The sequence below is a fragment of the Pan troglodytes genome, chromosome 1 (assembly GCF_028858775.2).
Source record: "Pan troglodytes isolate AG18354 chromosome 1, NHGRI_mPanTro3-v2.0_pri, whole genome shotgun sequence".
NCBI classification, from domain to species: Eukaryota; Metazoa; Chordata; class Mammalia; order Primates; family Hominidae; genus Pan; species Pan troglodytes.
Window position 1 is genome coordinate 3,624,015 of NC_072398.2, and position 25,067 is coordinate 3,649,081.

The 25,067-nt window shown below is 43.0% G+C and overlaps 1 protein-coding gene across 2 annotated transcripts in view; it reads right to left on the reverse strand.

Annotated features, from left to right (window-relative positions):
* KIF26B (kinesin family member 26B) overlaps window positions 1–25,067 on the reverse strand; it is a 565,489-nt gene that overhangs the window by 192,749 nt on the left and 347,673 nt on the right. The window contains exon 1 of one of the 2 annotated variants that reach the window (XM_016941996.4): window positions 8,950–9,369. The exons of the other annotated variant lie outside the window; for it this stretch is intronic. Within the exon in view, the coding sequence (XP_016797485.2) occupies window positions 8,950–8,972 (23 nt within the window). The 5' untranslated portion in view covers window positions 8,973–9,369. Of the gene's footprint in view, window positions 1–8,949; window positions 9,370–25,067 lie in introns of those variants that run through there. 2 annotated transcript variants of the gene reach the window in all.

The window sequence follows — 25,067 nt, forward strand, 5'->3', positions numbered from 1 at the left end:
TAAAAAATGTAGATATTTTTCAAAATTATATTTTCAGGGTAATTAAATCAATGATATTCTTGTACTTGAACAATATGTTCTTATTAGGCTATCAACTAATGACAACAATTCAACAATTCAATTTTAAACTTGTTCTGCATTTCTTCAGAATAAAAACATGGGCTAAACCAAATACAGTCATGCACCGTATAACGTTTCAGTCAAGGACGAACCACATATATACCGGTGGTCCCATAAGATAATCTTATTTTTACTGTACCTTTTCTGTGTTTAGATATGTTTAGGGACACAAATACTTACCATTGTGTTACAATTGGCTACACTATTCAGTACAGCAACAGTCCTACCCTCTAGCCTCGGTGTGTAGGAGGCTACACCATCTAGATTTGTGGAAGTACACTCCCTGACGTTCAAACAACAACAAAATCACCTAATGATTCATTTCTCAGAACACATCCCCATCATTCAGTGACACATGACTATACTTAATTTTTTCTTTTTTTTTTTTGAGATGGAGTTCTACTCTGTCACCCAGGCTGGAGTGCAGTGGTACCACCTCGACTCACTGCAGCCTCTGCCTCCTGAGTTAAAGCAATTCTCTTGTCTCAGCCTCCAGAATAGCTGGGATTACAGGCACCCACCATCACACCTGGCTAATTTTTGTATTTTTAGTAGAGATGGGGTTTCACCATGTTGGCCAGGCTGGTCTTGAACTCCTAACCTCAAGTGATCCACCCGCCTCAGCCTCCCAAAGCGCTGAGATTACAGGTGTGAGTGCACTGTGCCTGGCCTCACTGTACTTAATTTTTACCTAACCTTTTTTCTCTGTTGGATACTCAAACTTCTTAACTAAAACAAATGAGACTGTATAAATCTGTTACTAAATACAGTAAATATTCTATTACAGGACACAGTCATCCATTTCACTAGGAAATAAGTTTCCATCTTCTGAACTCTAATAACTCTCATTATATTTTTAAAATAACTTCCTATGTGTATTATTTACCTATATGTCTTACCTCCTTTCAAAGCTCTAAGCTTCCGCGGGGTAAAGCCAGTATCTTATTCAAATATTTATCCTCCATGTTACAAGGGCTTTATGAACATTGGTTGAATGACAGAAATCATGCACAAAGGGGTCCGGGAGTGAGTGTGTAAGAGTCTAGCAGTCCTCACTAACTAGCTCATGGACTCTTAGCAGCTTCCTTACCCAGAACATCATTCTTCAAAGATTTGAAAATCCACAAAATACATGATCTCTAAGGTCTCTCCCAGCTCTGAAATGCTATTGCTCTGTAACCACCGCGGCGTTCTGACTCGTGACTAAAAGCATCCAAGATGTTGTTCTACACTTCTTTGGTGTTTTAGAAGTCTCATCAGTATTTTTTCCCACTATTGTGAGTTTTGGGAATTTACCTTAATAAAGTAACTGGTACTAGAATGCTGGCAGTCAGTGTTTACTACAATTGTAAAAAAGCCTTTCAGTTGCCTAAAACACGGTATAAAATCCCGTGCTTTTTACTATAGATAGTTTCCCAGTGACGACTTAGGACTTTTCAAGTGAAATCAAGTTGTTTAGACTTTATCTCCTCTTCTTTCTCCTGAATAGTTTTTCCTTGTCAAGCAAGGATTTTTAGAAATGGATATACTAATACCAGCTCAAGATAAATAGATACATTAACAAGTAGCGTAGGTTGACTCAGTAACTAAACCCAGGTGTGGGCTCATTATTGACCCATGATCTACTGTTTCCAGTCAGCTGTGATTGGTCTTCATCACCATTATAACATCCTATTTAAGGTGATCTATTACTAATCATTGCCTGTTTTGAGAATCTGAAAAATACGTTGTCTTAGTCATCATGAAATATGAATAAAATTACATGACACCTGCTGGGTGCGGTGGCTCACGCCTGTAATCTCAGCATTTTGGGAGGCTGAGGCAGGTGGATCACAAGGTCAGGAGTTCAAGACCAGCCTGGCCAAGATGGTGAAACCTCGTCTCTACTAAAAATACAAAAATTAGCCGATTGTTGTGGCAGGTGTCTGTAATCCCAGCTACTTGGGAGACTGAGGCAGAGGACTGCTTGAACCCAGGAGGCGGAGGTTGCAGTGAGCCGAGATCGTGCCACTGCACTCCGGCCTGCACAATAGAGTGAGACTCATTCTCAAAAAAAAAAAAAAAAAAAAAAAAAATTACGTGACACCATTCACTTTCATGGTCCTGTGCATACACAGAGAATCATGCCAATTCCTCTGCCCAAACGCCCTCCCTTCCCAGCCACCTCCTGCTCATTCTTCTAGACCCAACTCTAATATGACTCCTTCTCTCCGAAGCAGAATTATTCATCTCTTCCATATGTTCTGTGCTAGCAGAGCTACCTTGTGGCTTATCACAGGTATGATAGTTGGGATAATTTGTGTGTTCACTCCTCTCTTTGATTCATTTTTGAATCTCCAAAACTATACACAGCACCTATAATACATTAAGCGCTCAATAAATGTTTGTGTGGCAAATATCTGCTTCCTGCCCTCCATTTGGTCTGCAGGTCTCTATTTTCATATTAAACTGTTGACTGGATTTTTCCTAAACTGCCAATAGAGTTTCAAAAGCATAATGCAACAGAGATTAACATTTGTATTGATTTAGTCATTGTCACCAAAAGCTAAATGCTGGAAACTATTTCTCCCATTTCCTTTTTTTTTTTTTTTTTTTTTTTGAGACAGAGTCTCACTCTCTCACCCAGGCTAGAGTGCAGTGGTGTAATCTTGGCTCACTGCAACCTCCGCCTTCTGGGTTCAAGTGATTCTCCTGCCTCAGCCTCCCTGCCTCTAGCTGGGGCACGTGTCACCACGCCCGGCTAATGTTTTTGTATTTTAGTAGAGGTAGGGTTTTCGCCATGTTGACCAGGCTGGTCTCGAACTCCTGACCTCAAGTGATCTGCCTGCCTTGGCGGCTGGGATTAAAGGTGTGAGCCACCACACCCGGCCCCATCCCCATTTTTATATTCATGTTCAACTCTTCCTATCCCAGTGCCACAATGCGAATGTTTGCCTACACTTACTAATTAAATACCAAGAGAAAGCCCCCCGCTGCGACCACGGTCAGGCGGGGGTGAAAGCAGCAGCCATGGAGCTGTGGGGAGCAGCCAGGGCAATCAGCCCAGCGCCCCCTCCCCACCCCCAAACCCCCCCAATCACCAGCTTTTAGTCCCCAGTATCCAGGGACAGTCTGGTAACCGGAACTTTTGTGTTCAGCTGAAGAGAATGTGCAAATGACAGTTTTGGCTGTCAAGGAGCGTATTACCTAAGCAAGGAGCTTACAGATTTATGAGCTGACATCTCAGATTTGTGGCTTTGCAGTATTCCTCAACTTCCCTTTAGAGCAGCCAATAGGCACAGACAGGCCTTGCGGGCTCATTACTTCACCCCGCATCTCCACCCCCACCAAGACACAGCAGGTGGTTCATTTGTGGAGACACCCAGGGTCAAAGGAAAGTGAAAAACGAGTCTGCACCCACTCCTGGGCTGGACCTGAAGAGGCGAATAATAGACCCACGGTGTATTCACTGTATGGCAAAGGCAGCAGCAGCGGGGCGTTCATATAGACACATGTGGTATCAATACATACAGCCCTACAGAGCTGCCCAGTAGCAAATCACGCTCACGTACATGATTTCATGTCATCCTCTGCGCCATCTTGTGGCTCCACATGAGGACTGGCCATGGGAATGGACAATTCCTGTTACACGTTTTGTTGTTGCTGTTCTGCAAATAACATTTTCTGAAGGAAAAACAGACTCTAACAACATGGAAGAGCTTGCTTCATCATGGACCAGAGTTCAAGCATTGCTATGGGAAATGTATCATTCTGCTGATAAAAAGGATAAATCCAGATATGGCCTGCAAGTCTGGGTTCAGAAAGAGAGAGCAATACGGTGCCATTCTCTTTAGTCCTGGATAGTCCCACCGTGAAAACAAACTCAGGGGAGAAGCAGAATAGAATCCAAATACTCCTCCAGGGAGAGGACTCATGAGATACAACAAAAACCCAAGTATGAGGCTATCGTCCAAACCCAGCTTTGTCAGATGCAACACCCTCTGCCCCTTCCCTGACCATGCTGCCTCCATGATGATTCTTTCTCTTTCCTCCTCTGCTTTTAGAAACCATTTTCCCTTCTCCACCCTCACAGGCAGGGATCTGAACTCCCTCATTCATACCCTGGGCCAAGCCGAGTTACAGAGCGAGCCCTCCCATGCCACTGGCTTTCAGAATCTTACCTGTCATTCTGCAATGAAAAGTTTTGTTGCTCACAGTTTCAACCATCAGAGATTCTAGCCCACGTAAAGCCTGGCCTGCTTCTACAACAAATAATGGGCCCACACTGCAAGGATGGTATAAAAGAGAATATTGTTTTGTTTCACTAAAATGTGTGAATCTCAGTATCTGAGAAACCAACTAAAATATTGGTATAAAAAATGCTTTGTCCTCATACTAACTTAAAACTGAAGGCAACTGCACAGCACTCTACTCATCAAAGCCTTCCACACACATTATTTCATTTCATCTTCACTCAGGACCTGAGGCAGGGCAGGGACTCTTCATCCATTCCTTCTGTCATTTACGCATCCGTTTGGGAAACACTCATTGAGTGCTGCCCGGTCTTGACACCGAAGGCAGAGCTTCAAGACAGAGATGACAGTTGAGTGGGAAAGGCAGACAGTGATGGCTGCACGGTAAGCGTGGAGAGATGTAGGTGCCATAGGATGGCAGAGGAGAAGCCCTGACCCTCTGGGGCTCAGGGGATCAGGAGAGTCTCATAGAAGGAGAGAAGAAAGGAGCCAGCCAGGAGGAGGACCCGTCGTGCTGAGGGACCGGCATGAGTCAAGGTGAGGAGAGTGGCGGAGTAAGGAGTAACCCATTTAGGGCTGGAGCATGGAAGAGGGGTGATCATTTTCTTAAGATCACTCAAATGGTTATGCACAGAGCTGGGACTCAAACACCCAGGTCTTGACTTCTACTCGAGCATGCTTTCCATTCTGTGACATTGCCTCCCTGTCTTTCCACGTCCCCTGTCATTAAGGATCTGGGTCCTCTGTTGGAAAGTGTCTGAGAGACAGATCTACCACTGACAGGAGAACATGAGGACAGTATTGACATCAAGGCTATGGCCAGACACTAAGCTAAGCACCATGCATTATCTCATTTAATTCTCGAAAAACCTAATGAGGTAAGCTTCGCGTGCATTTTACTGATGGAGAGAATAGAAGTCAAGCAATGATCAGCAGTAGCTCAAATGGAGGTAACAGCTCTGGGTTCTACTACATTCAGATGTTACCTAATCGCCACTCTTCCACTGACTCCTAGAGGAAGATACGAGAAAAAACGTCTAGGAGAGAAGCCAAGTCCTTCCTCTGGTCAGGAAAACTTGCAGAGGCATTTTTCACAGGTCATTCTCCGAATTTATTTTAATTTTCTTTTTTAAAAACCTTCATTATATAAATGTCTATTTTTCATTTTTTATTATTATTATTATTTTTGAGATGGAGTCTCACTTACTCTGTCGCCCAGGCTGGAATGCAGTGCAGGATCTTGGCTCACTGCAACTTCTTCCTTCTGGGTTCAAGCGATTCTCCTGCCTCAGCCTCCCGAGTAGCTGGGACTACAGACGCCCGCCACCATGCCTGGCTAACATTTTTGTATTTTTAGTAGAGACGGGGTTTTGCCACGTTGGCTAGGCCAGTCTTGAACTCCTGACCTCAAGTGATCCGCCCGCCTCGGACTCCCAAAGTGCTGGGATTACAGGCGTGAGCCACTGCGCCTGGACTTATTTTTTATTTTTTAACTGACAAGTGGAAGTTGTATATATTTATCATGTACAACACATTGTTTTAAAATGTGTACACATTGTGGAATAGCTAGACTGAGCTAATTAACATATGTATTATCTTACATACTTTTTTATGGTGAGAACACTTAAAATCTACTCTCTTAGCAGCAATTTTCAAGGACGCGATGCATTGTTATTAACGATATTTACATGTTTCTCCCCCGCAGTGTCTCCAGTGGAAGAAGTGGGAAGACGAGGTTCGGAAGGGGTGCATTCTTCCAGCGTGCCACAGGCTTTGCAGCAAAACTCACCAGGAGCTTGAGAGTTCTCTGCAGTGTAGATGAAATGAGGGAGGAATGGAGTTTACAGGGAGAAAAATGTGGGCCGATGTAACACTAAGGCCAATTAGCTCAGACAAAGGGCAAAAACGAGAGCCGGCAACCTGTCTAGTAAGAAACGTGAGCAAGGCCCTAATGCAGGCGCTGTTCCTCAGGGTCCAACAGCTGAAGGCCACGCTTGGTTTTTACAGCATTTCTTGGGCTCCCAGCTTTTCAGAACAGCACCCGTTGTTAGAAAGACGGCTGTCCAGAGAGAGAACACACCAGCATAGTGGGATCGTTGAGCAAAGCAAGAACACTGGCGGTGGATCTCAAGCAAAGCTTTCTGGCAGAACATCGGGCCGAAATGAAAGCTCCGTTCCATGTGTAAGGCACTGATCAGTTTAAGACTTTTCTTCACCATCTGCCCTTATCAGTTTTGACCTGCTAGGTGCTTCACAGAACTTTGCTTGAAACTTTAGAGACAACCCACCTGTCTCTCTGTCTGTCTCTTTCTCTCCTTTCACCTTGACTCTAGTATTTTTTTTTAATTGCTCAGCAGTTTTCCCGATGTCAATCAGCTGCCTCTCTCAAAGACCATGTGCAGGTATCAGCATATCTGGTCTCTTTGCTCATTCACTGCTAAAAAGCACTCTCCGTCCTCCACAAAAACACGTGAGATTCTAGAGGGGGCGGCGGGGGTTGGGGGGGGTGCGGGTTGGAGCTGTCCACCAGGGGCACTTGAGAGGCACAGGCTGAGGGGGTGGAGGAGGGTGTGGAGGAGGGGGTGGAGGAGGGTGGGGTTGCTTCCTCTGTTACTGAGCAGAAACTCGAAAGGTGGTTTCTTTTTGCCTTTTCTTTTCTATTTCTGGAGCAAGCTTTCTCCTTTGCTCAAAATCCAGGGGCATGATGAAAGACTGTCTGTCTCCCCTAACCCAGGAAGGCTATAACTGGTATCTGCTTTAACCGGGAACCCAAAACAAGGATGAGAACTGGAATTTGGGTAAGAAAATTATTCTGTTTTCAGTCATTGTTTTTTAATGATTTTCCTTTCCCCGGCATGATTTTTGCTCTAGGTTTTCCACTCTGCTTCAAGCCTCTTCCAGATGCATGAGTCTAACAGAGTCCACATAAACAAGAAACCAAAACAAAACGGCACAAGATCGAAAGCTTTTCCCCTTGTGATACAACCACTTTATGTGCAGAGAGGCGCTCACGTGATGCTGCCAACATGTGTTTTCTGTCTCAGATTTCCCTTGATAACAAAGGACATATTTTAAAAGGCGTGGCCCTAGGTGCATTTGGCCAGCAGGAATCCGAGTGGAGTTTGGGGATTTCATTTGGGTTTAGGCTGATCCCCACGGGTGCCCAGTGCTACAGCCCTTGATGATGTTAAACCCCAATTCATAAAGTTAGGAACACTTTGGGTCAGGTTGGTAAGATATGATCTCATTCTACTGCTCACAGAACTGATTTAATATTCAGGAATCAACTGAGCTCATTCATTTCCAAAATTGGCAGCCCTGCATGTTGCTTCACAGTACTCCCTCTGTCCAAGGCTGGGCAGGGCATGTTAAAAGGAAATCTGCAGAAGAGTCTTTCATGATGTTCCAAGACTCAGAGAGAAGGATGGGGGCTGGGAGACAGGCAGGGTGGACAGGTGGGAGGGGCAGTAGCTCTGCCTGGGGTATGAATGTGATAGAGAGAGAAAGGCAATGATAGCTCAGAAAAACTCACGACTCTTATTGTTAGAAATCTCACTTCCAAATCTATGCAAGTTTTAAGAAGCCAGAAATAGCTGCATTAACATTACCGTATGGACTTTTTTAAAAAAGTTGCAAATGACCATAAAAAATATCAGCCATCTCTTTTGATGACCTTACCTAAGTGATTTATGATCTTAAAATCCTCCTCTAAAATACTGCTTTTTAATCAAGAAAGCTTATGTTACTCTTCCTATACAAAATTAACCTCACTTCAGATTTTGAAGAAAAGGCAGATCATATTTTTAAATTTCAATTTCTCATCTTTTAAATAGCCGTTCCTTTCTCTTGTGAAATAAACTGATTTTGGTCTTCAAGTGACTTGTTTTTCCTCCCTGAATACTTAGGAATTGAAGTGCTTAAACCAAGCCCTCACACAGAAAGATGGAAAAGTCTCTGACTGATATAAACTAGCAATGACTAGCTTTCCACCAGACAGTGGCCTGCAACCCAAGAGTGACCAGACATTGTACTCTAGAATAGGGAGATGTCCGACCTCAAGAAAAGTTGAAATGGACAGGAAACATAGTCAACATTTGACATTAGTTAAAAAACAAAACCAACCAACCAACCAAACAAACAAAAACCCTCACATTTACGCAGCCAGAAAGAACCTGCTCTGAAAGCCACAGGCTAACTTCATTTTTATGATCCTGAAAAGAGAATACATTTCAGTTCTTTGATTCTAATATGAGCCAATGTCAAATATTTTAGCAACTCTGAATAAGCCTGATTATAGCAATGACTGTCAGTTCAGAAACCTTCTTCATTTATTACCCATTTCATTCCCATCCTCCGGAGGATGTTTGTAGCTTCTATGTCGGTAGTTTGTGTGTCTCTTCTGATAGAACTAGGTATTCTGCAAGTCCATTGAACAAGAAGAAAGCTTGCACAACCTGGACCCTCCTAACTTCTTTGAAATGCTTTATGCATTTTATTTTTACTTTTCTCAAAAGGAAACTGAAAAAGTTAAAGTAAAAAAAAATAGCAAGAAAACAGACCACCTAACTCCAGCAACATATATAACTGCGTTACTTACACTGCTTTCCAATCCATCATCATTGATAAGTCATGGCTAAATAATCAAGTGCAGAATCCATTTCTTCACGTCTGCTAATAAATAGCTTCTCTCAAATGTCTCTTGCAGATCTGGGGCCATCTCAGGAGAAAGTAAAATTGTGCGAAGGTGAAGGAGGAAAGGCTGGAAAATTCTAAAATCCATGGGGGTCTGAGAACTCTCAGAGCAGACCCTGGTGAAACATTCTTGTGATTCCAGCCTTTGGCTAAACCATGATCCTGGCCTCACTGAGCTCCCAGCCACCTTCCCAGTGCAGCTCAGCCCCTGCTCCAACATTGCATTTCCCTCCAAGAATAGTGCATGGATGGGAGAGGAGCTCACACAATCCTGCCAATCCGCACATGCAAGCACGCTTCTCAAAGGAAGCTGCACCAGTTTCACTCTGGTGTCTGCTATCTCAGAGAGAGAGAGGGAGGGAAGGAGGGAGGGGCAGAGGCAGGCAGGCAGGGAGGGGTGAAACAGGGAGAGAGGGGAAGAGAGAGAGAGAGAGAGAGAGAGAGAGAGAGAGAGAGAGAGAGAGAGAGAAGCTCTGCTAAAAGAGACAGCCGAGAAAGAAATACTTGCTACAACTCCCATTAACCCACAGTAGCTTAGGGTTCTTGGCACAGCAGCTGCAAAATATACTGTCAAAATCAAGTGTTTAAAATCTTTAATTGTACATCCCTGTACACATTTAGCCACGTATGTGCAGACAAAGCTGATGGAACCCAGGTTTTGTATATGTCTGTGACTCTGCAAGGGAACACTTGTAGACAAACAGAGGCAGACATATATCCCCATGAGAATAACATCTGCATGCACATGTTTCATTTTCTAAGTGAAATTGTCTAGTCTCACAGTTTGCACACCTTAAAACTATTCCAATGCTCTCAGTAATGAAAGTGCAAACCCGACAAACAGCCCTTTGCCTCTGACCCCATCTCATCTCTGATCGTGTTTTCCTCAGTTTGGTCTGGGTTCCTGTTTCTTTTTCCCTGCCTCAGGAAAGAAACCCCCAAAAGAGAAGAAGGTAGAGAGGCGAGGCAGGAGCTTTCAGTGTGATTGTCAACTTCACATGCCCCACTCCACTGTTCATGGCACTGCAGCCCAGGACCCTCCACAGACCCAGCCAAAGCCCAGATGATGCCCAAGGGAGGGCGTGGCATGGAGCAGAGACATGAGACCCACAGACGGGGCTCTGTAATAGCACAGGAACCGGTGAAGATGTTTAAGGAAGAAGAAGCAACAGAGGAGCTGAAGGCAGGAAGGGAGAAGGGAGAAAGGCACAGGTGAGGCAGGCTGGGAGGGGCAGCCATGGTAGCAGGAAGCACAAGGTCACCTGTGACTGATTCCTGAGTGGTCTCTCCAACCCTCCCTCTCTTTATGAGGGCTCTGTTCACCTGTATTTCTCCATGTGGAGTCCCAGTCATCTGCACTAAAGATACCTGGACCCTACCCCAAAGATTCTGATTGAGCTTGTGGGACCATCTGCATTTTACCAAGCTGCACAGATAGTTCTGCAGGCAGGAGTTTCTGGAGACCCATTGCTTCATTGACATTGAGCAAGTGAATGGATGAAAATTGAATGACGTGAGAAGAGATCCTAATGCAACACCTATGGGAACACCAACATTTATGGAGGGTAGGAGAGTGGAAACGAAACTGAAGGTGAATGGTCAGAATGGTGAGAGGGGAATGAGGAGGGAGAAGAATCACCACACGTGCTATGCTGTTCCCTTTACCTGGAACGCTCGTCTTCCTCAGGCAAACCATCCCTTCAAAAGTCTCATCCTCTTGGAAACTTTTCTAACTCTCCCAGGCATAGAGAACGGCTCCAATCCCATCTTGTTTGTATTTCTCATTGTAAGTACCTCTACACACTGCCCTTCCTTATTGGCTGGTTTCTCTCTTTCTCATTCTAGGATGATGAGCTGTTTTATGTAGACTATACGATCTCTCAGTCATCATTACATGTCCCCAAATTCTGGAAAAAGTAGCTACTCCACGTGCATAAATATATCACAAGAGGATTTCTTAACCTGAGGAGTTGGTATATAGACGTTTGCTCTACTATTGGTCTTTAAACTGAACATCTACCTCCATTTCACACACTATTTTCATGCATGATACACTTCACAGTAAAGAAACACTTTAAATGTTTCTTTAATAGGATTTAGTCTAGAGAGTTATGACTTAGTGGAAAATGAAAAGAAAAAGTTTTAAGGAGCTAATCTAACAAGGAGGCAAACAAGACAAAAGGCAAAGAAAGTACCAGACTGAGGCGAACTCAGTACAAGGTGCAGCATTGCAGAGGTGGTTTTTGATAAACCGATACATTTGGGACTCAGAAAGGTGTCACACTTCCATTAATGGTGACAAAGAAATCGCCTAAACAGAGATAAGCTGCTCAAAGTAAGAGCAAACTTACACTCACTCTTCTGGAGAACGACCACCACATTTAGCCCCAATGTATGAAAACGGTCACTAAATTTGGTGAAACAGAGGTGGAATGAAAGATACCAAAATAATTAGCAGAAAACAAAATCACCCATCTACTTGGCTTAAAAAAAAAGAGGAACTGTAGATTAAAAATTAGGGATCACACAGCACTTGGGGAGGTTGAGGCGGGAGGATCACGAGGTAAGGAGATCGAGACCATCCTGGCTAACACGGTGAAACCCCATCTCTACTAGAAATACAAAAAATTAGCCGGGCGTGGTGGCAGGCACCAGTAGTCACAGCTACTTGGGAGGCTGAGGCAGGAGAATGGTGTGAACCCAGGAGGCGGAGCTTGCAGTGAGCCGAGATCGCGCCACTGCACTCCAGCCTGGGCGACAGAGCGAGACTCCGTCTCAACAACAACAATAAAAAAGTTAGGGATCACACTAATCATCGAACAGATGAATGAATGAATGAATGAATGGATGGAATGGTGAAGGCTCTAGAACATCTTTGGGGAAACACCAGCACTTGAGGGGCATTTCAAATACTGTTTTCTTAGTTTTTAAAGTGTTTCATCACTTGGTGTGTACACCTGAGGAATCATGGCTCAGAAAAGCTGAACGACTTGCTCTTGGTCACACAGCTACTAACTTCCTGAACGAGATCTGGAACCTGATCTTCCACATTCAATCTGCTACACTTTCCACTGCACCACATTAAGCCCCAATGTATGAAAATGGTCACTAAACTTGGTGAAACAGAGGTGGAAATGAAAGATGCCAACAGGAATCCATCTTGAAACACAGGAGAAAGCCATCGCAAGGACCAAAGGTTGTTGTCAACCTTTGACAACAGATGTTGTCAAAACATCTGTTGGCAAGCAGCTTACGTAGTGCTGTGAAGCTGGGAATCCCTAACCAGAAGTTTGGGGTGGCCTGGCTGGGAAGGCTGCCTCCCGGGACTCTCCTCTCCACTGTCTCTCATGTTCACCAGCAATCCTGGGGCCATGTGGAGGGGACATGGAGATGTGCCTTCTAGATCTTGCTTCAAGGGAGGACTTGTTGCCCCAGCTGTGGGCAATTGGCTTCCAGCTGACAGCTTCTTCAGGATTTGCTTCCACTGAAGAAAGCCACAGAATGCTGCAGAAGGCCAAGGGCCTGCCCTTCCCAGGGTGGTTCACATCCAAAGACTGATAGCAGTGAGGGTATAAAGGCCCAGCCATCAAGTCCAACGCAGGACACAAGGATGGGCCATTTATGCTCCAGCGCTTCCCTGTGGGGCTGGCCAAGGCTTTGTTAGCCTGTGTGGCAGTTTGACTTTTTCTTCGGTACAATCCTGCATCCTCCTGGTTTCTACGGGTGTGGATTTCCAGTAAACATCCTGCATGCCCAGCTCCACCTGAGTGTTGGCTTCCAGGGAAGCCAGGTTCCAACCTGCAATCTTCTGCTCTGTTTCCAGACTTATTACCAGCAATCTCCACGTACACTGATCTCTGCTAATTTCGAAGCTTCTAAGCAACAAAAATGGACTCTTCCTCCCTCGCCAAAATGTTGGGCAGCTAATTTTATCTCTAGAGGTGTCAGTTCTCTCATCTAGAGGAAATGAGAGGCAATGGAGCCCTTGGGCCTCCTGGGAGGTATGAGGAAGTCTACCCTCCCTGGACCAATACTGAGGGTCTTAGAAGATTTCACTTCAGGCTGGGCACCGTGGCTCATGCCTGTAATCCCAGCACCTTGGGAGGCCGACGTGTGTGGATCACCTGAGGTCAGGAGTTCAAGACCAGCCTGGTCAACATGGTGAAAGCCAATCTCTACTAAATACAAAAAAAATTAGCCGAGTGTAATTACATGGCTGTAATCCCAGCTACTTGGGAGGCTGAGGCAGGAGAATTGCTTGAACCCAGGAGGTGGAGGTTGCAGTGGGCTGAGATTGTGCCACTGCACTCCAGCCTGGGCAACAAGAGTGAAACTTCGTCACAAAACAAACAAACAAACAAAAATTCACTTCAAATGGGGAGTTTGCAGTTAAAATTTCTTTGAAAAGCACTGGTTCTGATGATCCCATAGACCCCTCCCATCTGTAGTATTCTATGATGCTGTGACTGTCTTCAGAAGACACAAACAAGCAGAATAACAAAATGGTACCTAAGGCCATCCACTCATTTGAAAAACAAATCAACTCATATATAAAGACAAGATCGTAACATAGATTAAGAGAGCGATGGCTTTAAGGCTAAATTCTGGTTTATTGGACAGATAGGCAACTATAAATGATGATGGAATTAAGAATAGTTTCCTGAAGGGGTTTGGACAATTTATTACTTTATAGGGCTATCAGGAGGACTTAAGATGGGTAAAGTAAAATAAAAAGTTTTCAGTTAAATGAATCAAATTCCATGACTGTAGTTTGCAATGATCTCTTCCCTCCTGGCCCCAAAACACAGGAGTGTCTGTGACAAAGGCTAACTGAGGGGACATAAGAAATTAGGCCCCACTGTCTCTGTTAATATACCCGAGAGACAGAAGTAGTTTCTTTATTCCCCACTTATAGGAAAATACCATTCCAAGTAATGGTTAAAAAGAAAATATAAGCAGCTAAAATTCGATGGAAATACTTGATGTAAAAATATATGTATGTATTCACATGCGAGGAAGAATCTCTAATGGTTACTAAATTGTTGTAAATAATGAAAAACTCTAAATGAATCATACCCAAATTACCTTAGAATTTCCCTGTGGGAAATACCTCATGTATGAAAATCCTTAATCATTTAAAGACACCAGGATTAAAATGAATCATCCGTATTCTGAAACTACAACGCAGAGATGGTTAAAAAGAAATTTGTAAAATTTGTGCTCCTTGATGTGCTGCACCACCAAATCTACACATTTTAGTAGTGTTTATATTTGGTAATTATTTCTAAAATCCACATTGTTCAGACAGAAGGAATGAAGGTACATTACAGTATATAATGACAATTGTATATAATGCTTTATGTATGAGCCGCAGTGGCTCATACCTATAATCCCAGAACTTTGGGAGGCTGAGGTGGCTGGATCACCTGAGGTCAGGAGTTCAAGACCAGCCTGGCCAACACGGTGAAACCCCGTCTCTACTACAAATACAAAAATCAGCAAGGCGTGATTGCAGGCACCTGTAAACCCAGCTACTTAGGAGGCTGAGGCAGGAGAATCACTGAACCTGGGAGGTAGAGGTTGCAATGAGCCAAGATTGTGCCACAGCACTCCAGCCTGGGCAACAGAGCAAGACTCCCTCTCAAAAGAATAAATGAATGAATAAATAAATTCTTTACATCTTTAAAACTTCAATTGTCTATAAATATAGTTCCCAAGTCTGCTAATAAGAAAACTACACAGCTGACACTATCTGGAATAGTCAGGCCTTGTGTATACCTATTATAGACTTATTAAAAAAAAAATAGGCCAGGCGCAGTGGCTCATGTCTGTAATCCCAGCACTTTTGGAGGCCAAGGCAGGCGGATCACTTGAGGTCATGAGTTCGAGAACAGCCTGGCCAACATGGAGAAACCCCGTCTCTACTAAAATACAAAAATTAGCCAGGCATGGTGGCACGTGCCTGTAATCCCAACTACTTGGGAGGCTGAGCCAGGAGAATCGCTTGAACCCGGGAGGCGGAGGTTGCAGTGAGCCGAGAGTGTGCCACTGTACTCCAGCCTGGGTGACAGAGCGAGACTCTCTCTCAAAAAATAAAAAAGTACTTTATTGCTTAATTTTCCAACTACAAACCATCATTTAGTTTGTCTTTCCTAGGAAATTACGGATTTATTCATTTAAAATTCATTAAAATGTTACCATTTCTTTTGTAGCCTTGCTCCCTGCTTTCTACGAGGAGATGGAGCCACCTCTGACCACAGCTACAATTTTAACTAAGAGGAGAAGGAAGGGAAAGAGCAGAGAGGCTGGGTGCAGTGGCTCACACCTGTAATCCCAGCACTTCAGGAGGCCAAGATGGGAGGACGCTTGAGGCAAGGAGTTCGAGACCAGCCTGGGCCACATAGTGAGACACTGTCCGCACAAAAAAATTAAAAAACTAGCTGGGAGTGGTGGTGTGCACCTGCAGTCCCAGCTACTGAAGCAGGAAGATTGCTTGAGCCCAGGAGGTCGAGACTGCAGTGAGTAGTGTTTGTACCACTAGGCATCACAGGGGTGGCACTTCAGCCTGGGTAACAGAGCAAGACCCTGTATCAAAAAAAAAAAAAAGAAAGAAAGAAAAGAAAAAGAAAGAAGGAAGAAAGGAAAACATGAAGGGAGGGAGGGAAGGAGGGAGGGAGAAAGAGAGGAAGGGAGGGAGGGAGGGAAGGAGGGAAGGAGGGAGGGAGAAAGAGAGGAAGGGAGGGAGGGAAGGAAGGAAGGGCAGAGAAAGAGAGAGAGAGAGAGACCAAGAAGGAGAGAGGAAAGTGTTTGGGATGGAAGGTGGGAAGGGTTTGGAGGAGAAGCTCTAGAATGGAGCCATCTGGGCCCTGGGGAGATGGAGAGAGCAATGGGTGATGTAAAGCTCCCCAGAGAGAATAGGGCCCAGGGCCTCCTCTCTTCCCACACTGTGGCACTGACCTCCTGGCCTTGCCCTCACCCACTCTACTCCAGAAGTGTGCAGAGAAGATATGACAGAAAGCTTGGGAACTAGTACTTTATTCAGCAGCCCCTAGGGGATACGAAAACGAATGAAGCAGGACCAGGTTCCTTTCCTTAGGAAACCCTTGTGCTGGCTGCATCAGAACACTCAGGAGAGAACAATCTTCTACAGAGAGCCTTTGGATCATATCTCTGACCAACACCTGGGAAAGGCCTACCAGGGTAGCTGGAGTCATGTGGCGTCAAATCCCATAGCACAGATGGGGAATAGCTACCAGATCGTTACAGAAGAGACTCAAAACCTGCATAAGGCAAGACAGCCACCCTGCGGCAACGCCGAGAGCAAAACCAAGTTCTAGCTCCAAGTCCATTGGTCCAGCCGGTGCTTCCAACACACCCATCACCGCCCAGCTCTCCGATACCGACAGTCATTATCCCTCAGATACATGGTGCTGGGATGCCCTTTATCTTTAGTCTCACAGACTTAAGAGAGGGTTTTTATCCCTCTCAAAAGAACCGAGAAATTCTCTCCATACAGGGCATTTGAGAACAGAGGTCTTTTGTTGCAAATAGTCAGAACATCAAACATTTTTTCAAAAAATAAAAGGTCAGATACCTCTAATATTTAGTTAGATCTGTATGGAACAAAGGAAGTACTTTCAAGAATGTAAATGGTGAATTTGGGACATGCCAATATCTTAAAAACTCATTTGGCATGAGGTATATACAGGGTGGTAGGTACTACCCAAAAGGAGCTTGGCACTTCATACAAATAACAGTTTAATTCATGTTATATACATGAAATATGAAAATCCATACATAAAATCTATATATTAATTAGCTATCCTTATGAGAAAGATGATACATGAAAATCTAGATGTAACTTTTAAAAGACAAATCAGGAAATTTTATGTGTCATTTAAAAAGAGTTCACCATGGCCGGGTGCAGTGGCTCACGCTGTAATCCCAGCACTTTGGGAGGCCGAGGCGGGCAGATCACCTGAGGTTGGGAGTTCAAGACCAGCCTGACCAACATGGAGAAACCCCGTCTCTACTAAAAATACAAAATTAGCCGGGGTGGTGGCGCATGTCTGTAATCCCAGCTACTCAGGAGGCTGAGGAAGGAGAATCACTTGAACCCGGGAGGCAGAGATTGCGATGAGCTGAGATCGCGCCATTGCATGCCAGCCTGGGCAACAAGAGCGAAACTCCATCTCGAAAAAAAAAAAAAAGTTCACCATAAGCTTCTTTTCCAATTAATACAGAAATTTTTCAGAGCTATCCCCCTGTCATGACAAAACAGTTGGTACCCACTGATCCCACTGATGTTCTTTAACCCTCCTACCATTTTATGTGTCTTTACTTATCCAGAGGCATGTTCTTCATACTTAGATAATGTCTATAATCATAACTATTATTTTCATTCATTCATTCAACAAATACATACAGAGAGTGCCTGAAACAAAACAAGACCAACCTAGTTTTGATCTTCATTGAGCTTGCAGTCTAAACTAGTCATGGTTTGCCAAGACAAGTGTTGCCTCTTCTTCTTCTTCTTTTTTTTTTTTTTTTTTTTTTGGAGACAGAATCTTGCTCACTCTGTTGCCAGGCTGAAGTGCAGTGGCAGGATCTCGGCTCACTGCAACCTCCCCCTCCTGGGTTCAAGCAATTCTCCTGCCTCAGCCTCCCGAGTAGCTGGGATTACAGGCGTGCGCCAATACACCCAGCTAATTTTTGTATTTTTAGTAGAGACAGGGTTTCACCATGTTGGTTAGGCTGGTCTCGAACTCTTGACCTCATGATCCGCCCACCTCGACCTCCCAAAGTGCTGGGATTACAGGTGTGAGCCACCCTTCCCAGCCTGCCTCTTCTTTTTAAACATAACATCCCCTCACTCCAACTCATTCTCAAAAAGATGTAACAAAGTATGTAATGTTTGATCCAGGCCTCCATTAAATCTCCAGTTGGAAGAACTCATGCTGCACTCACTGTCCATATAAAGTAGTTCTAAAACAACAGACAAGATTCCTTTTTTATCAGAAAAGCAAAATCTAGTTATCTGTCCACCTATACTACGGGTCTGGTGTTTGCTCATCTGAAGTGCACGCCGCCTTCATTGGTTTGTATGAAAACTTTGGATGGTGAATGGCCAAGTTCTCAGATTATTATATAGATGGTACAGCTGGCGTCCCATGAATGTGCGGCAGCGCAGTAGGTACCAAAATATCAGGGTAGCACAATGTGGGCATGATGAAGCAATTGCCTAGTTCTAAAGACGGAAGTGCAGCAGAGCCAAATTTAGCAAAAGGCTCCACAGTCCTCCGTCTGTGTGTTGACAAAGGAATAGAATTATTTCAGACTGCTATATGCCTCTAAATATGTGGCTAGTCTTAGCAAAAATGCATTTGTTTATACTTTCGGTCACAAAGTCTAATTTTGATATGAATTCCTACTACCACACTAGTCCAGTGTAGCAATTATCCTCCAATTAAAAAGTGCTCTGCGGATAAAAACTAATCTCTATGATACCTCTGCAGGCATGATAACTCTTCTAAAGCAGGATTATCATCTCTTTGTAAATGTAGGAGAAAGAAGATATTTATTCCACTGGCTTCTTAAGGACAGATGACAAAGAACTCTGACCCTAGCATCAAACTAAACTGGGTTCAGATCTCTCACAGAGTAAAAACAAATCACCACCACAAATAAGTAGCTAGTCCTTACCATATGCCAGGCCGGGTTCTCGGAGCTGTCTATATATCAACTTACTTAACCCTCATTACGACTCTGTGACATCCGCCACACTATTATCCTTATTCTACAGATAAGGACATTGAAACACAAAGAAGTTAAGACCTTTGCTCAAGGCCACATAGCTCGTGAGTGGCAAGGCCAAGATCTGGACCCAGGTGGCCTGGCTGCAGTGTCCTCTCTCAAACTTTTCACACCAGATCGCCTTGAGTAAATTACTGAAGTTCTCTAAACAACTGTTCTGTCCACGAAATGGGGATAATAATGGTACTGACCTCACAGGATGGCCAGAATGTTTAAAATCATGCATCTGAAAGTGCTTATAACACATCACATATGCATAGTAAGTGGTCTTGATTTTAACGAAGGCTGAGTTCGTCATTAGAACTCAGCCTGCATAGAAAGATTCCTCTTTGATTGTCAGGGGATGGAGGTGGCATTTTAGGCAGCTCTGGCAACGCTGCTGACTGACTTACAAAGAAAGGGGCAGGACCTATGGAAGGAAATGAATTTCACCATCCTCACTGCAGCTCTTGCGTAAGATACAAATCAATTAATTCATCACATTCTTATCCCATTCGGCATCTCGCCATCAGGAGGCCCCTGCCCAGCTCTTCGGAATTCCTCCTCTGATTCAGCTGTGGCTTCTCTAGTTGGCCGGGGCCCAGCCCTCGCCCTGGTGAAGTTCAAGAGCTACATAAGCTGCCTTGCCTTGGATGTTCTTCTGAGAGTTTGGAAGGAACCCTCAGTCAGTTTCTGACAAGTTATTGGCAAAAGGAGATGAAGCGCTTGCCAATTTGCTTCAGGCACCGAGCATGTTAACAGGTATTACACCAGGTGTTATTAATACGTTACTTACAACAAACCCAGTTTTCAACCTATTGTTTGGGTTATATAGAGTTATGGATTTTATACTTTACAAAGTACTGTATTTTTTCTAACTGACAAAACTTGGAATGTGTGTTGAAGAATTCAGTCCTCAAATGTGAGATGTATTTATTACAAATGAGTCTTATTTCAGAATCAGTTTGTGGGTTAAATGACCAATACCATTTCTTCAAATCAATCACTTGCTAAAGCCAAAGACTGGGACAGGTGTCACTCCCAGGGCTCAGCCAGTCAAGCTTACAGGAATGAGGTCAGTGCCCTGATGAAATGGCTTTCTTTTTCCTCTAAGGAAAGTCGACAGCTTTCACCCAAAGAAATTTCAGAGCTGGAAGGAATAGCTTTGAATGCTGTACACTTGGGGGCTTAGACAATGAATATGTAAGACACAGTAGTCCTAAAACCTTCCACTGTTCTTAGCAAGCACAGGGACTGTCTGCAATCTCATTGATGATGTGTAGCTATCCAGCCTAAAACAAAGTGCGCATTGGAAGTCAGAGAACAGGCAGGAAGGAAACGCTTCCACTCAGCCCAACCCTCAGCAAATTCCTGGAAGGGGGAGAATGTCTCCCTTAGAAAAGTGACCGTGTGATACATTCCACACTGTGTACCTCGCACCCATGATTGCTTCAGCACTTTACCAGGCATCAGACCTGCCAGCCTGAATACCACAAGCACAAACCGAACCAAACAAAACAAGGCCTCTGTCCGGCTCTATGGCCCTCCAGGCCCAGGACAGCAATTGGCTAACGGAGAGCCATGTGCACTACTGAGCTATTTCCAGACAACGTGATTTCTGAAGAAATGCTGCTCACTTTGCCTCTCTGTCCCCCTCAAATTACTTTAAAGTGGAGGTCTAGAATATATGTAAGTGGAAACTTTTTGGCTTACTCAAATTATACTCTATAAAGTTGTCTATTTATCTATGGGCTAGGGTTCCGAGCTGTGTGTCCTCAGCCAAGTTTACGTGTCCCGGAATAATAAAATCAGATAATAATCTCTTCCTCAATTCCGATAGACTATGGCAGTGCAGGTTAGCTATGAATTAGGGACTCCACCCTGATTCGGCTGTGCCCCTAGACTCACCAGGTAGCCTTGGCTAAATCACCTGCATATCTGGGCTGATTTATTCAACCTCTTCAGACTATCATTATGTTGGATTAATCTAGGTTATATTTGTAAAGGATGACCCTCTCCAGGAAAGGAAACCACACACACACACACACACACACACACACACACACACACACATCACTATTATTCTAGTGTTCTCTTACATTTTTAATATGAGTCAATGCTAAGGACATCGAGAATTGTCCTGAGTTTGAAGCTCCCATACATCTTTCTCTTTGGACGAAGGTAACATGAGCTGCTTGACATCACTGAAATAAAAGAGATTTGGTCTAGATAAAAACTGATTTAAAAAAAAAGGCAATCCAAGTTGTTCCTTCAGGAGTCATACTAGTCTGGCAACCGGCTGCCTCATGAATGTAACTGTGTCTGCTTTTCTTAAAGAACACTTGCTGATTTTCCTCTTCCCATCTAACACACGCACAAAAAAACTTCCCATTTTCCTCACCAGTTCCTTGACTGCATTTACTATCTGATGCAAGAAGAATGTGAACCCGTCAAAGAAACACAGGTAGGGAAGAGAGAGGAGTGAGAGACTAGCCTCGTTACCTCCTCTTTTCCCCAGTACCTCTCAGATTCTGTACCTGGAAGGACAAACCCAGGAGGCAGTGGGTGGAAACTGGCCTTTCTTGCAGGCAGCCTGGAAGAGCAGATGTTGAATTATTGAAAGTTCCTGGCTAAAAGAAAGTGAAATATTAATGACCATATTATGGAGAGGAAGAAAACTTGACAATCCACACAGATTTAACTATCTTTTCAGGAAGAAAGCTCAGTATACATGATTGCGTGCCCTCAGACACAGCTTGGAAGAAATGATCCCTTTGCTTATATGCACGCTCTGATTGCCAACTGCTGTGCTCTCTCCCACCCCTCGCTTCTGCTGGTTGCTGTGGATAAACAGTTTTCAGCTATGTTCATAAGCTCTATTTTCAGCATGTTCTTCCTTAACCCAGCTGCCTCTCCAGTGAAGATGTTTGCTGGCGGAGTCAATGATAACATTCCACTAGCTTCTAATCAAACACACGGAGCCAAGACTGATAACCTTCACATCCAGGCTGACTTATCACCTGAGTTGCCCCTGAGGTCTCCGATTCAATTTCCAGCTTCTCTGACCACACTAAAGCAAATTGGGTTAAAAATACTAGAATATAAAGTGTGGCAGTCCAGGCTCTCATCTCACTTACCTCGTCCTGCTCCCAGAAGGAAGACTTCTACACAGAAAGGAGATATGCAGGGAAATGGAACAAGATGGCAATTTGATGGATAATAATAAATGATGTTTGAATGTTGAAAAATCAACTGCAAGTTACTTATGCAGTTTGAGATGAATGATAATACGATAGAATAAATCTCAGCACTTTGGGAGGCCAAGGCAGGCAGATCACGAGGTCAGGAGTTCGAGATCAGCCTGGCCAACAAAGTGAAACCCCATCTCTACTAAAGATACAAAAATTAGCTGGGTGTGGTGGCGCGTGCCTGTAATCCCAGCTACTCAGGAGGCTGAGGCAGGGAATCACTTGAACCCGGGAGGCGGAGGTTGCAGTAAGCTGAGATCGTGCCATTGCACTCCAGCCTGGGCAACAGGGCGAGATTCTGTCTCAAAATAAATAAATAAATAACAGTCCTTCAGTATACATAGTATAATAATGTGTGGGTTAGTTATTAATTTACATTATAGGAGTAGTTATTTAATATTTGAAGTACCTTAGGAATAGACACTTCAGGGGTGAGTGGTTAGCGCTTGACGTGTAAAATTTTCATCATTTCATTTCAAACTATTGTCTGAAATCCACTGAAATTTCTTCTTTAACCTGTTGGTTATTTACAAGTAGAATGCTTAATTTCTAAACATTTGGTGATTTTCTGATTTTCTATTTTTATGGTCATTGATTTACAGCTTAATTTCTCTCTGGTCAAAAAAAAAATACTCTGAATGAATTTAGTCCTTTGAAATTTGTCAAGAATTGCTTTATGAGACAACATATGGTCAATTTTGGCTAATGTCCCAGTTGTACTTGGAAATGAATTGTGTCATTGTTGAGAGATTCAGATCTTCTCTCCTTACTGATTTTTTGTCTGCCTGTTCTATCAGTTTTTGAGAGAGACATGTTGTTTCTATGATTACAGACTGGTTTCTTCTTTTAATTCTGTATATTTTTGGCTATTTAACATTAATGAGAAATTAAAGATACTTATCTTTTTTTTTTGAGATGGAGTTTCACCCTTGTTGCCCAGGCTGGAGTGTAATGGTGCAATCTCGGCTCTCAGCAACCTCCGCCCCCAGGGTTCAAGCAATTCTCCTGCCTCAACCTCCCGAGTAGTTGCGATTACAGACATGCGCCACCACACCCAGCTAATTTTGTATTTTTAGTAGAGATGGGGTTTCTCCATGTTGGTCAGGCTGGTCTTGAACTCCTGACTTCATGATGATTCTTGAAAAGTCTATTTTCTCTGATATTAGAACTATGCCAGCTTATATTGGTTGGCATTTACAAGGTATATCTTTTTTTTCATTCTTTTATCTTCAACTTCTTTTTGTCCTTACATTTATGAAGCGTCTCTTATAAGCAGTATTTAATTAGATTTTGTTGTCTTTAAAATACAGTCTAACAATAATTATCTTTTAATTAGAGTATTTAGTCAATTTTCATGTAACTCAATTGCGGATATACTTGAGTTGATAGCTACCATCTTACAGTTGTTTTCTATTAGTCCACCTAGTTTATGTTCTGTTTCCTCTTCTTTCTTGAATTATTTTAGATTAATCAAGTGTTTTTCATTCTATTTTCCCTTTTATGCATTATTTTACTAGTTGCTCTACAGATTATGTGTCCTTGACCTACTATAGTCTGGTAAAATTCTGAGTTTTAATACTTCCAGATGTTATGATTTTATTACACTTTAACTCCCTTTACCCCCTTTCACTTTTTGTATTGTTTTTGTCATGCATTTAACGCTACATATATTTTAGTGCCCACAAAACCCCATTTTTGTTCTTTCATATGGTCAATGTTCATTTATATTTGCCCTATATTTATTTTCTGAACATTTTACAAAAATAGAATGGTATGGTGAATGCCCATATGCCCCTCATCCAGATTCTTTAATTTTTCCACATTTCTGCATGTGAAAATTTTTTCTACATTTACTTTATCACATATTTATCCATCCCTCTATCCAGCCATCAATACATCTCATATTCTTAATACATTTGAACTTAACCACATGTTGACCCTTTCTGTCAGCTTTCATTCTTTCCTGCATTTCTGGGATCATTTTCTTTCTATCCGTATACTTCCTTTTAGTATTTCTTTTAGTGTTGGTCTACTGGTGATGGATTCTTTCAATTTTTGTCCTGAAATGTCTTTATTTCACTTCTATGTTTGACGAATATCTTTATTAAGTTTGTAAACTTTTAGGTTGACGGTTACATTCTTTCAACCCATGAATATGATGTTCCATTGTCTCTTGGCATCCATTGTTTCTGTTGAGAAATGAGTTACTGTCTTATTGTTGCTCCTTTAAAAATAATGAATTTTTTTCTCACGGCTTTAATCATTTTTCTCCTTGGCTTTTGTTTTCAACAGTTTTACTACATTGTACCCAGCTGTGGTTTTCTCTGTGTATATCCTGGTTGGGGCAAGCTACGGCTTCTTAAATCACGTTTTGAAGTAGAATTGTAGGAGTTAGGGGCTGAGAAAGGTAGGAAGGAGAGGTGGATGGGGAGAGGTTCGTTAATGGATACCAAACTATAGACCAAATTATAGCTATGTAGGAGGAAGGAGTTCTGGTGTCCTGCAGCACTCTCAGGCGAATATGGTTAACGATGATTTACTGTATGTTTCAAAAAGCTAGAAGAAAAGATTTTCAATGTCCACAATCCAAAGACATGATAAATGTTTGAGTTGATAGATATGCTAATTACCATGATTTGATCATTACACATTGTATACCTATACCAAAATCATCACTTTGTATCCTATAAATATGTACCTACAAATATGTACAATTATTATGTGTCAACTAAAAATAAAAAGAAAAATATATTGCTTCTGCCTCATTCCCTCTTCCCCTCTTCTAGGCCTTCAATTATATGTTACATGTGTTCCATATGTCTCTTCTGCTCTTTTCTGTATTTTGATCCTTTTTGTTCTCCATGCATCTCTCTGGATATTTTCAACTGATTTGCATTCCATTTCACTAATTCTGTCTTGTACTAAATCTAATCTGCTATTAGATCCACTTGTTGTGTTCTTAATATCCATTATTTCATTTTTT